A 14381-nucleotide genomic window follows, 5' to 3' on the forward strand; every position below is an offset into this window, starting at 1 on the left:
AGACAATACAGCTCCACATTACCTTTGTTTAAAGTCAGCATAAAGCACCCTGTTTGGGAAACCCTTACGGCAAATGCGGATGCCTTCCAGGACACCATTACAGCGGAGCTGATGCAAGACAAGGAAAGCATCCATTTCACCTACAGGGGAAAAACAAGGCTAAATTAAATGGAGCTTCCCCATAGAGCTTAATCTTCATTTCACTGAGGGAATTGGAAAATGTGAGGTGTCATCTCCTGAAAAAGCAACACCATTGGATAAGGTGAACAACACAGACAGTATTTAAGTACAATCCGGTGACTTGGAAGTAAGTATTGGAATGACATAGTTCAAATATACCAAAATTTCAAGACTGTTGTGTTTTCCGTACCTGGAGTTTTTGATTCATTGGGGATAATGCATCGCACAAAGTGAGGGGCTGTAGATTTTAGATTAGTCATCAGCTTATTTAAATTTTCCTAGAACAGACATATTAAAAACACAATTAGCTTTAGCAGTTTAGTGGAATTCCAATCACTTATTTCTTTGGTTTGTTGGTTGTTAAGTTTATTAAGGTCATCTCTTTAAATAGTCTCCAACAAAATTATAAGCTTACCAAAATTATTACAGAGAAATGTGTTCAAATAAACCAAAGTACACGTTAACTTTATTATAGGAATCCACATCAGTTTTAGCAAAGTCTTAAGAAGACACGTGTTTTACTTACAACCCCAGAAATGTCAGAAACAAGATGAACAGCAAGCAAGATGCAGTATCATCCTGCGGAGCATTTCTGTAAAGCCAACTGCATTTTTGTCTAGTCACTTCCCCACTCAGTGAGGATAGTTCACCTTTCCCATCTGTTTCTCCTAAAAGCTAGGTTTTTGTCCTCCTGGCCAAGCGTTTTCCCTTTCTTGACCTTAATCAGACACCTCCCAGGCAGGCAGCAAACTAGCTCGGAAGAAGCCAACCATTCAGTGCCTACCAGTGATCACCAAGCTCTGCAGAAAGTGTTTTGTCTAGTAAGCGGAAAATGGACACCATTAGAGCTGGAATGTAATGTCATCAGCACAACTGTTCAAACTGAAAATTTCTCATATGCCGGTCAGGACAATAAATGAGACAACCTGAGCTGGGTACTTAGCAGCTCCTTGTGTGCTGGAAAGTGGTCTTCTGTTTGTGGATTATTAAATTACTGTCTGAGTGATCCTTCAGCTCTCTTTACGCTACTTCAGCTGGTAAGATACAGGTCTGGATTTCCCATGATTTCCCTTCATGAGGAGTACCTCCAAACAAGGTAAAATGGCATGACTAGTGGGAGATAACTACTTCCTTCCCTACCGGAGGTTTACCTACATTACAGCTTCCTCAATGTTACCCATAAGAAATGGTACTAATGGTAAATTGCAGGCCCTGTTTTTCCCCAGGCATGATCCTAGCAACAGCTTCCGCCAGGAGCACATGCCACTCCCAGTAGAAGGGAATTACTGAGGAAAAAAGAGGCTGTATGTCACTCCATTCAACAACTTTTGTTTTCCATGACTGCTCTAACCCTAGGATCCAATTACAAACAGTAATCAGATAGGGACTAGCAAATTACCTGTAATCAGTTCCTGTTCCAAAGACATGCATGAAGCTATAAGCCACAAAATAAGTGATAAATGTTGTTCACAACATTTTGTGATACTTTCTCAAATAGAATTAAAAACACTTAATCTCCTCAATGCTCAAAGAAGATAAAATGGAGCAACCCCTCACACATGCGGTTTTAATAACAGTGTATTCACTTAGGCATGGTCAATAACCCAGGCCCTGAATCAAATTCCGATGTTGGATTTCAATTTTTTTTGTCCATTTTGTCCAATTTTTTAACATTGCTCTTCAATGTATTGTCTTAACTCGAACCATCAGGTGGGGAGAGGTAAACAAACCTTGTGCAATGAGGACACTGTTTGAAAAGAAGCACCTTTCTTGCGTTTCTTTTCTCCACCGTGGTCAGCTAAGAAAAAAATGAAATAAATAAAAATTTCAATCTGTATCTCAGTAAGGGGTGCAGGCAAGGCACAGGAGACAGACAAACTGTTCTAATAGTACAACTTCCTTTGAATGAAAGGCATAGCTTAAATTGGCTCTGATTGTTTAAATATTACACAAAAACTTCTGAACATCAAGTGTTATGTGTCACAAGTTTGCAGGTTTCTGCCATACTCAGGATTTTTGTCAAAGACCACTGTAAGCTTTCTGGATTGCATTTGCATTTCAGACCTAGACAGCATCACTTGTTATGCAGAAAGTCCATAAATATGAATAAGGCAGAAAAATAACTTTTAACAAAATAGAGAAGTTTGTAGTTCATTAAAAAGCCTATAGGGTGAGACGATGTAGAAAAAGAAAAAGCTAAAGGAAAGTAATGCTTATGGAAAATTTATACCCTACATTGTACTGTATAGACAATGATTCTCATGTGTCTGCTATGCAGACACTGAACTTGTGCAAGTAACTTTTGTCTAGAATAGAGGGAAATGAATATTTCTAATTTTAGATATAGTAGCTTTGCATCCCCTGAATTTTGCTTAAAGCATCAGAGACAAAATCACTCAGATCCTCCAAAGGAATGCTAGTTTCTGACATGACCTTTACGAAGTTTCACAAGAGCTAAACATGACCCAAAAATGTACAGCAATTGCCGTAGCTTTCTAAACATTGGACCATTAGATCATTCCCAGGAGGTCTGGCATTCTGTCACCTGTCAACAATAGTCAACATAAAAGGAGAAGCGAAGAGTGCAATGTGCTTGATGCAATTATCCACAGCCTTTCCCCCTTTTGAAAGTGACACTGCCAAGACTGGAAGAGGCTAATGTGGACAGGCTGTTCTTTTCTCCTGACACTGAGGAAAAGCAAGGTAGTATTCTGACAGACAGGAATATCCACAGGCAAATAGGCGGTTAGTAACTTGCAAGAATTTGCTAGTGGCAGGATTTTTGTTATTTACATTCAGCTCCGTCTCTCATTCACATTATGAAGTCTGCAGCCTGCTTGCTTCCTCAGAAAGTGTCTTATGATTCATGACAACATCATCTGTAGAAATGAGGTTACTAATAAATAGGCTGTAAGTGATTGCAACTTCAGGACATAAGAGCTACATCTTTGTAATGAATGCCAGTCTTGTTTACTTAAGATCAATTTTCTGAGTGCTTGCTACATGTCTTCTCACAAATAAAACAGTTCTATGTAACGCATACAGCTTAAATATATTCTCAGACATACATTAGTCTTGTCAAACAAAAAAAACAACAGCAACCAAAAATGAAGATGTATTGGCAAAATCTTCTACTTTGGCCAATGTGGAATGGCGTTCAGGTACCTTCAGTGTCTACTTGCCACTAATCGAACAAAATATTCCAAAACACTCTCTTAAACTATGTATTTCTTATTTAATTCAGTGTGGCTAGCAAGGAGGACTACCAGCGTGAGAAACAAGAGCTGCTCCTGTTCATAGGTATTTATGTACAAAATTTTTTGTGCAACGCTTGCCTGCATATCTGAACACTTGCATGCTCAAACTCCCGCTGGAGTGTTCACAACACACAGATTTCCTTGCCAAAATTGCTCAGAGGTATTACGCATTCAAACTAGCTGAGTTAATGGCCTCCTTAGTATAGCTGGCAAACTCCTACAGATGCTGTGCGCATCTAAATAATTAGTCACTGCCTCATTTAGCATTGAGTCAATTGCAGTTGAGAGAATTGTTTTGTTTCTTAAATTCATTCCCAAGCACACATCCCAGACATGAAAGAAAACCCATGTGAGCTGATTCTGCTTACCACTGTCAGCGCCAACGTAGCTTTCAAACAAACTTGCCAGGAGTTTGTTGGATGATTTTTGGAAAATACCTACTACAGTTTCATTAAGAGGGTCTTTGTTCTTCTCAAGCCACCCAATGATGTTATAGGGAACCTACAGCAAGACATTGAAAACAAACTAGAGGTTGCAAATGTTCCCCTTCAGAGCAGCCAGTAGTTCTTTATGGTTTGGCTTGAAGCCAATGACCTTTTGTGAAGTACTGCTCTCACAGCAGTACCAACCACCCAGTTTTTAATGACTTCCCCTCCAATTCTCTGTTTCTTAATTCCCAAACCTCTCTTCTGAATAATTACCATCTGAATCCTGCACACCCCTTCCAAACTATCTGGTCCCTACATCTTCTCAGGGACTCCATGCGGTTGGCTGTAGAGATACCACGTCATCAGTGTCCCAGGAACCCTACTAATAAGTGCTGAACTATAAAACGCACAAGCAATAATTTCGCTTCACAACAGCATGCTACAGTGGAATAATCAAGATTTTCTGACATAAATTTAATGATTAAAAACCTAACTGCTGGACTTTGCCACAGCTCTGTTTACTGGGAAAATATGTTCCATTATTAGTACACAAGGGGATAGAAATTCTAATTTTCTTTGCTGAATGCATTAACGACTACAGATAAAGAGCAAGATGGGCATTATTTCTCTTAATAAATACAAAATTAGCTTAATGTTCAATTATAACTTGAAATTAACAGCATCAGATATGTATCAGCTCTGCTGTGCTGAGGCTTCATATCAACTCTAGTTTGATAAAAAATTTCCTGTGTCCCTCTCAAATTCGTTCTGCCCATCTGGTCTGAAAACAGAGCTTTGAAACTGGGCAACTTTTGGCTCAGGTATCACAGTACTGGATTGTATTCCCATTCACCCCATCATCAGTGGACCTGTTAACTAAACCTTCACAGCAGAATTAACCAATTTCCCTTGGCTACTGTGACACACTGTTCCTAACGTGTGTAAAAAATGATGGCAAATCTTTTTTTTTTAAACATCCCTGAAGTTAGGCAGAAATTACTCAGTTCATTTGTCCAGGGAACCAAGATGGAAAGTTAGGTGCTGCTGCTGTTTAATCACTAGTCTGAATGTCATTATAGGAAAAATGATAAAGGCAAGGCAAGGTATATTTTCAGCAAAAGCACTATTAGTCTTCCTCAGTTTGTTTCGGTTTATTTATGTATCCAAGGACCAGATGTCTTGGAGTCTGGCGGCATCGTACCATGTGGCAATACTTGTACAGAGAGAGTAGATGTCTGCTTTTACTCCTCACTGTTCTTCCCCTCTTCATCCTTCCCACCCTCCCTTGTTGTGCTCTATGGGCCAAACCCCACCTGGGAGACCTCTAATACAAAGTCTACCTGCCAGCAGAGGAACTTACTGCACCAGCATAATGAAGAAGTTCAAAGTGAGCTTCATATTTCCTTTTCTTATCAGGCCTGGGCTTCTGTAAGTTAGGTGACTTGCCAAGATGATTGTCATAGAGTTTGGCTTTGAATGTCATATCTGTAGCTTTCGGGAACATACATTCCTCTTCAAGGATAGACAGGATTCCCAGTGGCTGTGGATTTAAGAATATCTTTGTTGGAAAATTCTTAGGCTGCCTGCTTTCAGTAGCTGTGTAGCCTTTAAGTTTGACCTGATGGAATTTTAAGCCTGCAAAATTTCTTCTCATTCTGAGGAGGAAGCCTTTGGCTGTTCTGTTAAAATAGTAACCACACCTTTGACTATTCAGTATGTCAATTTTGCCTTAGGAGGCTTTATGATGACTTCCAGAAGGGGTTTGATTTGCCTTTCAAGGCAGTTGGAACAACTAGCGTTTTATTATTTGTGTCTCAGCAAAAGATGAACAAACTTCCTAGCAGTGGACAGATTGTTTGAGGGACTAGGATCATGTGCAGATATCCTACCCCTGGAGAAGAAAGTGATCAAGTAGAAGAGCACTTAATAATCAGCCGTTCTACTCCAGCTGTTCCAAATATCCTGCTAATGCAAGACTCAAAATTTTGTTTTTCCTCACAGATCAGTGGGGTTAGATGCTGTGCCATAAGAGATGGCAGAAAGAGAGATACAGCAAGGGACACCTGTCCCCACCAGGACCACATTATACTCACAAAGAAGAGAAAAGGGAAGGCATATCCCATGCTGGGGAAGTGGTGAGAGGGAACATGTAATGTAAGAAACAGGAGCCTCATGGGGAGAGGTACAGGGCATGTGACTGAAACATAGCATTTGCCCTGAAAAGCTGACAAGTAAGTTTGATGTTAAGCATATGCGGAACAAAGTAAATGGAAGAACAGTAGGGACAGAGAAAAACAAAAGTAAAAACTGAGGAAGATTATACAGCCATACAAATTAATAATTACGGCTTGTGGTTACTGTTGGCTCTGTAAGGCAAACTTACGGAGGTCAAGGCAAGTAGCCACGTATGCCACAAATACTGATTTTCTTTGATTCTGTATTGCATATAGAAAAGCAAGAAACTTGTCCTGCTGTTTATCCTCTGTTCACTGGGACTTGAGGACGTCTCCAAGGGAGTATCATGAATAAAACCAATTCAGTAAATACTTAGCACTCCTGTACATACCTTCTCAATTAGATCAATGCAGGCCTGCAGGTCCATGCCAAAATCAATGAATACCCATTCAATGCCTTCCTTCTTGTACTCTTCTTGCTCCAGGACAAACATGTGATGATTGAAAAACTGTTGCAGTTTCTCATTAGTGTAATTGATGCAGAGTTGCTCAAAGCTGTTAAACTGCAGAAGGAGATAAAAAAGCAGCATTTGCACCACAGTTAACTATGGTAAGGGCTTGGTGGAATCATAGAATCATAGAATAGTTTGGATTGGAAGGGACCTTTAAAGATCATCTAGTCCAACCCCCCTGCTGTGGGCAGGGACATCTTCAACTAGATCAGGTTGCTCAGAGCCCCGTCCAACCTGACCTTGACTGTCCCCAGGGATGGGGCACCTACCACCTGTCTGGGCAACCTGTTCCAGTGGTTCACCACCCTCATTGTAAAAAATTTCTTCCTTATATCTAGTCTAAATCTACCCTCTTTTAGTTTAAACCCATTCCCCCTTGTCCTGTCGCAACAGGCCCTGCTAAAAAGTTTGTCCTCATCTTTCTTATAAGCCCCCTTTAAGTACTGAAAGGCTGCAATAAGGTCTTCCTGAAGCCTTCTCTTCTGCAGGCTGAATAACCGCAACTCTCTCAGCCTTTCTTCGTAGGAGAGGCGTTCCATCCCCCTGATCATTTTCGTGGCCCTCCTCTGGACCCGCTCCAACAGGTTCATGTCTTTCCTGTGCTGAGGACCCAGAGCTGGACACAGTACTCCAGGTGGGGTCTCACCAGAGTGGAGTAGAGGGGCAGACTCACCTCCCTCGACCGGCTGGCCACGCTGCTTTTGATGCAGCCCAGGACACTGTTGGCCTTCTGGGCTGCAAGCGCACATTGTCGGCTCATGTCTAGCTTTTCACCCACCAGTACCCCCAAGTCCCTTGTGGCAGGGCTGCTCTCAATCCCTTCATCCCCCAGCCTGTATTGATACCGGGGGTTGTGCCAACCCAGATGCAGGACCTTGCACTTGGCCTTGTTGAACCTCATGATGTTCACACGGGCCCACTTCTCGAGCTTGTCTAGGTCCCTCTGGATGGCGTCCCGTCCCTCAGACCTGTCAGCTGCACCACTCAGCTTGGTGTCATTTGCAAACTTGCTGAGGGTGCACTCGATCTCACTGTCTATGTCATTGATGAAGATATTAAACAGTACCGGTCCCAATATGGACCCCTGCAGGACACCACTCATCACCATCTGGACATTGAGCCATTGACCACTACCCTCTGGATGCGTCCATCCAACCAATTCCTCACCCACCAGACAGTCCACCCATCAAATCCATACGTCTCCACTTTAGAGAGAAGATGTTGTGGGGGCCCGTGTCAAAGGCCTTACAGAGGTCCAGATAGATGACATCTGTAGCTCTTCCCATGTCCACTGATGTAGTCACTCCATCATAGAAGGCCACTAGGTTGGTCAGGCAGGACTTGCCCTTGATGAAGCCATGCTGGCTGTCTTGATTCACGCCCCTGTCCTCCACGTGCCTTAGCATAGCTTCCAGGAGGATCTGCTCCATGATCTTCCCGGGCACAGAGGTGAGACTGACTGGCCTGTAGTTCCCCGGGTCCTCCTTTTTTCCCTTTTTAAAAATGGGGGTTATGTTTCCCCTTTTCCAGTCAGTGGGAACTTCACTGGACTGCCATGACTTCTCAAATATGACAGATAGTGGCTTAGAACTTCATCCACCAGTTCCCTCAGGACCCGCAGATGGATGTCATTGAGTCCCATGGACTTGTACACCTTCAGGTTCCTTAGATGGTCTCCAATCTGATCTTCTCCTACAGTGGGCAGCTCTTCATTCTCCCAGTCTCTGCCTTTGCCTTCTGCGACTTGGGCGGTGTGGCTTGAGCACTTGCCGGTGAAGACTGAGGCAAAAAAGTCATTGAGTACCTCTGCCTTCTCCGTATCCCGGGTAACCAGGTCTCCCATTTCTTGCCGGAGAGGGCCCACATTTTCCTTCCTTTTATCCCTGACGTACATATAGAAGCTTTTCTTGTTGCCCTTGATGTCCCTGGCCAGATTTAATTCTACTGGGGCTTTAGCTTTCCTAACCTGATCCCTGGCTGCTTGGACAATTTCTCTGTATTCCTCCCAGGCTACCTGTCCTTGCTTCCACCCTCTCTAGGCTTCCTTTTTGTGTCTGAGTTTGTCCAGGAGCTCCTTGTTCATCCATGCAGGCCTCTTGGTGTTTCTGCCTGACTTCCTCTTTGTTGGGATGCCTCGCTCCTGAGCTTGAAGGAGGTGATCCTTGAATATTAACCAGCTTTCTTGGGCCCCTCTTCCCTCCAGGACTTTATCCCATAGTATTCTAGCAAGCAGATCCCGGAAGAGGCCAAAGTCTGCTCTCCTGAATCCAGGGTAGTGAGCTTGCTGTGTGCCCTCCTTGGTGAGCTGAGGATCTTGAACTCCACCATTTCATGATCACTGCAGCCAAGGCTGCCCTTGAGCTTCACATCCTCCACCAGCCCCTCCTTGTTGCTGAGAACAAAAAACCTCCCGGATTGCTTATGCCCTGCCCTGTTGTCCCTCCAACAGATATCGGGGTGGTTGAAGTCCCCCAGGAGGACCGGGGCTTGTGAACCTGAGGCTGCTCCTATCTGCCTGTAGAGGGCCTCATCTGCTTGGTCTTCCTGGTCGGGTGGCCTGTAGCAGACACCCACTATAATGTCACCTGTCCCTGCCCTCCCTTTAGTCCTGACCCATAAGCTCTCAGTTGGCTCCTTATCCATCCCCAGGTGGAGCTCCATGCACCCCAGCTGGTCATTGTCGTAGAGGGCGACACCCTCTCCTTGTCTCCCCTGCCTGTCCTTCCTAAAGAGCCTGTATCCCTCCATCCCAACACTCCAGTCATAGCAGCCATCCCACCATGTCTCTGTGATGCCAATAAGATCATAGCCCTGCAGGCGTGCGCACGTCTCTAACTCCTCTTGTTTATTCCCCATGCTACGTGTGTTTGCGTAGAGGCATTTAAGTTGGGCCCCCGATTAAGCTGTCTTACTGGCTGGAATTCCTTTGTGCTGCTCTTTGGGCGCTCTCCTGCTGACCTGTGATCCTTCTCCAGGCTCTGGGCATCTATTGCTGACACTGACATCAAACTGGTAGGAGTGGGATGGATTGAGGTTCTCCTCAGCAAGGAACAGCAAGGAGGAACCTGTTTACGTCTAAAACCTTCTAAACAGTAACTGGTTGAGAAACTACTGAGCATAACACTGAAGGCAAAGGAGAGAGGAGTTCAGCAGCAGGCTGCTGGCTGCCTCATGTGCTGTCCTCCGGAGTGTGAGGATGCCCAGATTTGTTCAAGTCTCTCAGAATGCATGTGCCTTTCCTTCAGCAGCATGCCACATCAGTCCTGTAAAGCAGAGCCAATGTGCTCTTTGCCCTGCTGCGAACGGAGAGCAACACATAGCAGCAACAGCATTAAGCAGTTATCTTCAGGAATGGATTCTGAGAAACAGAAGTTGTGACGTGCTTTTCTCACATACACTTGTTTACAATGATGGTAGAATCACAGAACAGCCCAGGTTGGAAGGGACCTCAAAAGATCATCTGGCCCGACCTTTTGTGGGAGAGGGAGCCTAGATGAGATTGTCCAATCGCATCTTGAAAACCTCCAATGATGGGGGCTCTACCACATCCCTGGGGAATTTGTTCCAGTGAATGATTGTTCTCTCTGTAAAAAACGTCTTTCTTATATCGAGATGAAGATATATCTCTTATCTTGAGATAAAAAGAGGAAGAAATATCATACCTTATAAAAGATGCTTTCTCTCAAAGAGAAAGAGTGGGAACAATACATTCTCCTAAAACACAGCCCAAAGCATGTGAGATGTTGCCTTTGCTAAAGGTTGCCACTCTCTTCCTCCCCAGGAACTATCAGCATGTCCAGCTGTGCTAAATGCTGAGTGTTTTCTACATCTATTTATGGAAAAACCTTGTAAAACCATACACACTATTTGCTTTACAGCTTTCTCAGCAATTTGCCTTCTGCTCTTTTACAAAAAGAAATCCCCACCCAAGAGCTATCACTTCGTATCTTTTATGTCCTTCCACCAAGTCCTCACACATTAATACTCACATCAAAGATTTCAAACCCGGCAATATCCAGGACTCCAATGAAGAACTGTCTTGGCAGCTTAGTGTCCAAGGTCTTGTTGATACGGACCACCAGCCATTTGAACATTCGATCGTACACTGCCTTAGATAAGGCTCCAACAGCATACAAAACCTAAAATACATGTTTCAAAATACCGCTGTGTGGAACAGAATTCACTGCGGAACACAAGGATTTCAGTGCAGTAGCCTATTTCAGTCCCTACTTATGGTTTAAATGAAATTTCACAATAGTTCTTATAATCACCAAGGCATACTTAATACAACACACAGCTTCTCCCGTTATCTATGCTGACTTTTATTCAAATTGTTGTTATGTATACGTATGTATACTAACACGTACATAAAGTGCTAGTAAAGTACCTCTTGGGGAAACAGCTGGACAGCAAGTTGCAAATGTTTTAATCCCTTACACTGCTGTTGAAGTTAGGTACCAGAAAGCTCATGGGCCAGATGCCAGCCATGATGTCCAGAGCTACTGCCAGAATAGGAGAGGTCTGTACTCAGGTTGCTCATTGCCATTTGCTCCTAATTTTTGAGAGATGCTATGGTATAAGCAGGCAATAGGAAAAGTCTGTCAAAAGTCTCTTCTTTAGCCTATGCGCAACTACACTGACAGGACAGACCTCCCTCCAGCAGTTTTCTAGTTTCTGAGCCTGTACCACAGCCTGTCTTCGAACAACAATTCTCCTTGTAACCAAAATCTGCAGCATCTTCTACAATACTGCTACAGCTGCAGCAGTGCTAACCCAAGGACTTTTGCTTCCTAAATTAAGAGATACCTTTAAGTGGATATTGCCTTTAGCTGATTGAGGTCACAGAGAGCTTAAAGTTACATGAATAATGAATGAATGATGAGTGCATAAATAATCCATGGCTCAACTCTTCTAGGTGACTATTCTCATCCAGAATTAGATATCAATTCCCATGTGGTTTTACTGCACCTGGTTTCCTTGAATGGCTGCTACTAACACATCAGAAAAACAATCTTATCAAAGGCAGTGCCAGCCACTATTCCTTTGTCAGTCTCTTTACCAGTTTCCCACACTTTCACTGTCTATTCCCCCAAGTTTGGGGATATAAAATGAGAACAGGTACTAGAGGTACATGTTAATATTTCTAGCAGCTCTCTGTCTCTCTGAGGTGTTACAGATGAATCCTCAAGGCTTGCAGGACAGGTATCCAAATACCCTGAAAGCTTCTCCTTACCTGTTCAACACTCTGACCTTTGGTCACATACTCGTTGCCAACTTTCACTCTAGGGTGCAATAAACCCTTAATCAAATCTGAGGAGTTGATTCCCATTAGGTAGGCAGCTTTGTCAGCACCTGATCAAGAGAAACAAGATTTCAGCTGGCTTTGAACTTCTACATGGAAACATGCCTAGCCAAGAAAAAAATATTAAGTACCTCGACTTCCAAAGAGAAACTGGATAAAGACCTTGCTCTTTTAATGATTTGGGTTAGGTATGCCTGTACTCTCCCTTGTGGTAGAGAAGGTCATCTAGCTACCTTAGACCCCAATTGCTGCAAGAGTCACACTTGAGAAACTCTTCAGGTATAGGGAAAAGAACATATCTCCACACTGGTTACAGACAATTTCAAGTGCAAGAGAAAGTAAAAAAGCAAGACTTGAAGACATGAAAGAGAAAGCTAAGGTGACAACTTTTTACAACTGTTTTGTTCAAATTGTCACAAAAATGGAATTTCATTGGGTTACTCTGACTGTGTCTATTCACCTTCTACTAAGTAAGATTACCCACCATTGAGCAAGCCACTGCTACAAATAAAGCAGAGCACTCTTGGCTGAGCAGGAGCTACACAGTGCACGATCAAAGCAAACAGGCTGCTTCTTCCTCAACACAGTGCATGATACATGCCAGACTTTTGAAGGTAAGGAGTAATTTTAGGTGTTATTCTTACTTTCAGTGCCATCAGCCTCTGCCTGCTCTTCTCTGGGTCTTTGTTTGAATTTCATGTTCCCAAAGTGCATGATGGCACCTGTGAGCTTGTAGGAACCAGTCTTCTCATCAGGCACAAATCCCAAGATGTCCATGGCTTGCTGTGAAAAGGAAACACAGGTATTTTGTCACTTCCCTATTCAAAAGCAATGGCATTTGGCAGCCCTGCAATCTACCTTCGCATGGCAGATATTACTAACCTGCCAAGGGGTGTTATCTCACAGAGCAGCCCCTGGAACACCCTGAAGACCCAGGAGCGGCTGGGGAGCAGGAGGAGAGCTCCCTTTGTCTAGCATTTTATATATCAAAATTATAAGAACATTGTGCCCATGGGCATTACATGGGGCAAGGCCAGATTCAAAAGTATAATAGTTCATCAGGCCTCGTGCTTCATAGTATGAATGCAATTAAGACCCATTTCTGCTTTCACTTTAGTCCAATAGTTTCAGTGACAGAAGTTAGGTTCCTGCCAGCACTTTTCCTCCCCACATGCACCTAAAGTCTATGAAGCACAAAGTCAAATCAAAACAGGCTTACGTCTGTTGCCATCAATTCTTCTCCATCATCCAAATTGTCCACTGTAACTACTCCTTGTGAGCAAAAGTGGTAGTCATATGGGTTGGTAGACACCAGTAGCATATCTGTGAAAGAACTGCCAAGGTCAAAACTGCCATCCATTCAGGATATCCCCAAAAAATGGAGATTGAAAGATCAACTCTGACATACATTTGTCTCTGCACACCTGTGTATAAAGTTGTTTTCTGGGGTTTTTTTTTGTTTTTTTCTTTTTACAACTGCAGGGCAGCAACCAACACTCTCATTCTACTGTTCCAGTCTGAAGACCAAGATTTAGAGAAAGTGTGACTAAAAAGAATATGGGAATACTGCATGCATATCTATTATGCATGTTTTGCAGTATACTGAGTTCATCATTTCCTGTATAGCCCTACTTTCTGCCTTGCATGCCTGTGGGGGTAAAAAACCCATCTAAGTACAGAGGAGAAAAAGATTTTAGTATGATCCAAGACAGGGACAATGGGCACGGTTCCCCTCTTTTATGAGACTCACAAAATAGCGACTTCCAGGAGTCTTTGCAGAAGACACTCGGCTCTTGATAAACAAAAGCCTGAATATGGCGCTCTCTCTCCTCTTTCCTTTTCCTTCACATCAAAACCCAAAAATGTAGAGTTGTTTTCTAGAAAGCTAGCTGGCTCCAAAACTACACGGAGAGTCCTACTTCCCTAAATGAACAGAAAGTTTCACCCACAGTCAGCAGACCAAGGTTTGGTCTAGATTTCAATCTTTTATATACATACACACAAACCTACATGTCTAAATATGTATGTATATAAATATATATATGTCTATCAATATATGTTTATATAAAATCATATTCTCTATGTCTGTCTTACTTTGCTATGTAGTCACTATGTTATGTATTCGTTTATCTATATTTATACTTATCTATATTTATATTATCTATATTTAGATATGTATGTGTTTATATACAAACACATACATTTCTTGTCTACAAAACAGAAGTCCCCATTGGTTTCAGCCTCTTCAAGAGCCTGCAGACATGCTCCTGCTGGCCAGAAAGGTGTGCGCTGTTGTAGAGCATACAGACAGACAGTTTATGAGAAAGAGCTTATTTTCCCAGCACAGGGATTCACACAGGAATCTCAGTGCAATGCTTCCTTGAAATCTTTCCTGTAACCGTCATTAGTTACGCCACGTAAAAGCTAAGAGGGTTAGGCACTTGGTCACGCACTGTCAGGGTAATAAGATTTCAAAACAGATTATGATTGCTATGGATTAGTAGGAGTTTAGTGGAGCAATAAAGTGA

At 42.9% G+C, this 14381-nt stretch overlaps 1 protein-coding gene across 3 annotated transcripts in view; it reads right to left on the reverse strand.

Moving 5' to 3' along the window:
- Nucleotides 1–14381, reverse strand: part of MYH15 (myosin heavy chain 15) — a 52518-nt gene that overhangs the window by 24431 nt on the left and 13706 nt on the right. For all 3 annotated transcript variants that reach the window (XM_075168915.1, XM_075168934.1, XM_075168924.1), the window contains 10 exons: nucleotides 13073–13176; nucleotides 12498–12636; nucleotides 11785–11903; nucleotides 10541–10690; nucleotides 6432–6602; nucleotides 5226–5405; nucleotides 3806–3938; nucleotides 1911–1978; nucleotides 371–458; nucleotides 23–140 (listed from right to left, as the gene is read on the reverse strand). In XM_075168915.1, coding sequence (XP_075025016.1) covers nucleotides 23–140; nucleotides 371–458; nucleotides 1911–1978; nucleotides 3806–3938; nucleotides 5226–5405; nucleotides 6432–6602; nucleotides 10541–10690; nucleotides 11785–11903; nucleotides 12498–12636; nucleotides 13073–13176 — 1270 coding nt within the window. The remainder of the gene's footprint in view (nucleotides 1–22; nucleotides 141–370; nucleotides 459–1910; nucleotides 1979–3805; nucleotides 3939–5225; nucleotides 5406–6431; nucleotides 6603–10540; nucleotides 10691–11784; nucleotides 11904–12497; nucleotides 12637–13072; nucleotides 13177–14381) is intronic.

Source organism: Calonectris borealis, chromosome 1 (genome assembly GCF_964195595.1).
Source record: "Calonectris borealis chromosome 1, bCalBor7.hap1.2, whole genome shotgun sequence".
Taxonomy (NCBI): Eukaryota; Metazoa; Chordata; class Aves; order Procellariiformes; family Procellariidae; genus Calonectris; species Calonectris borealis.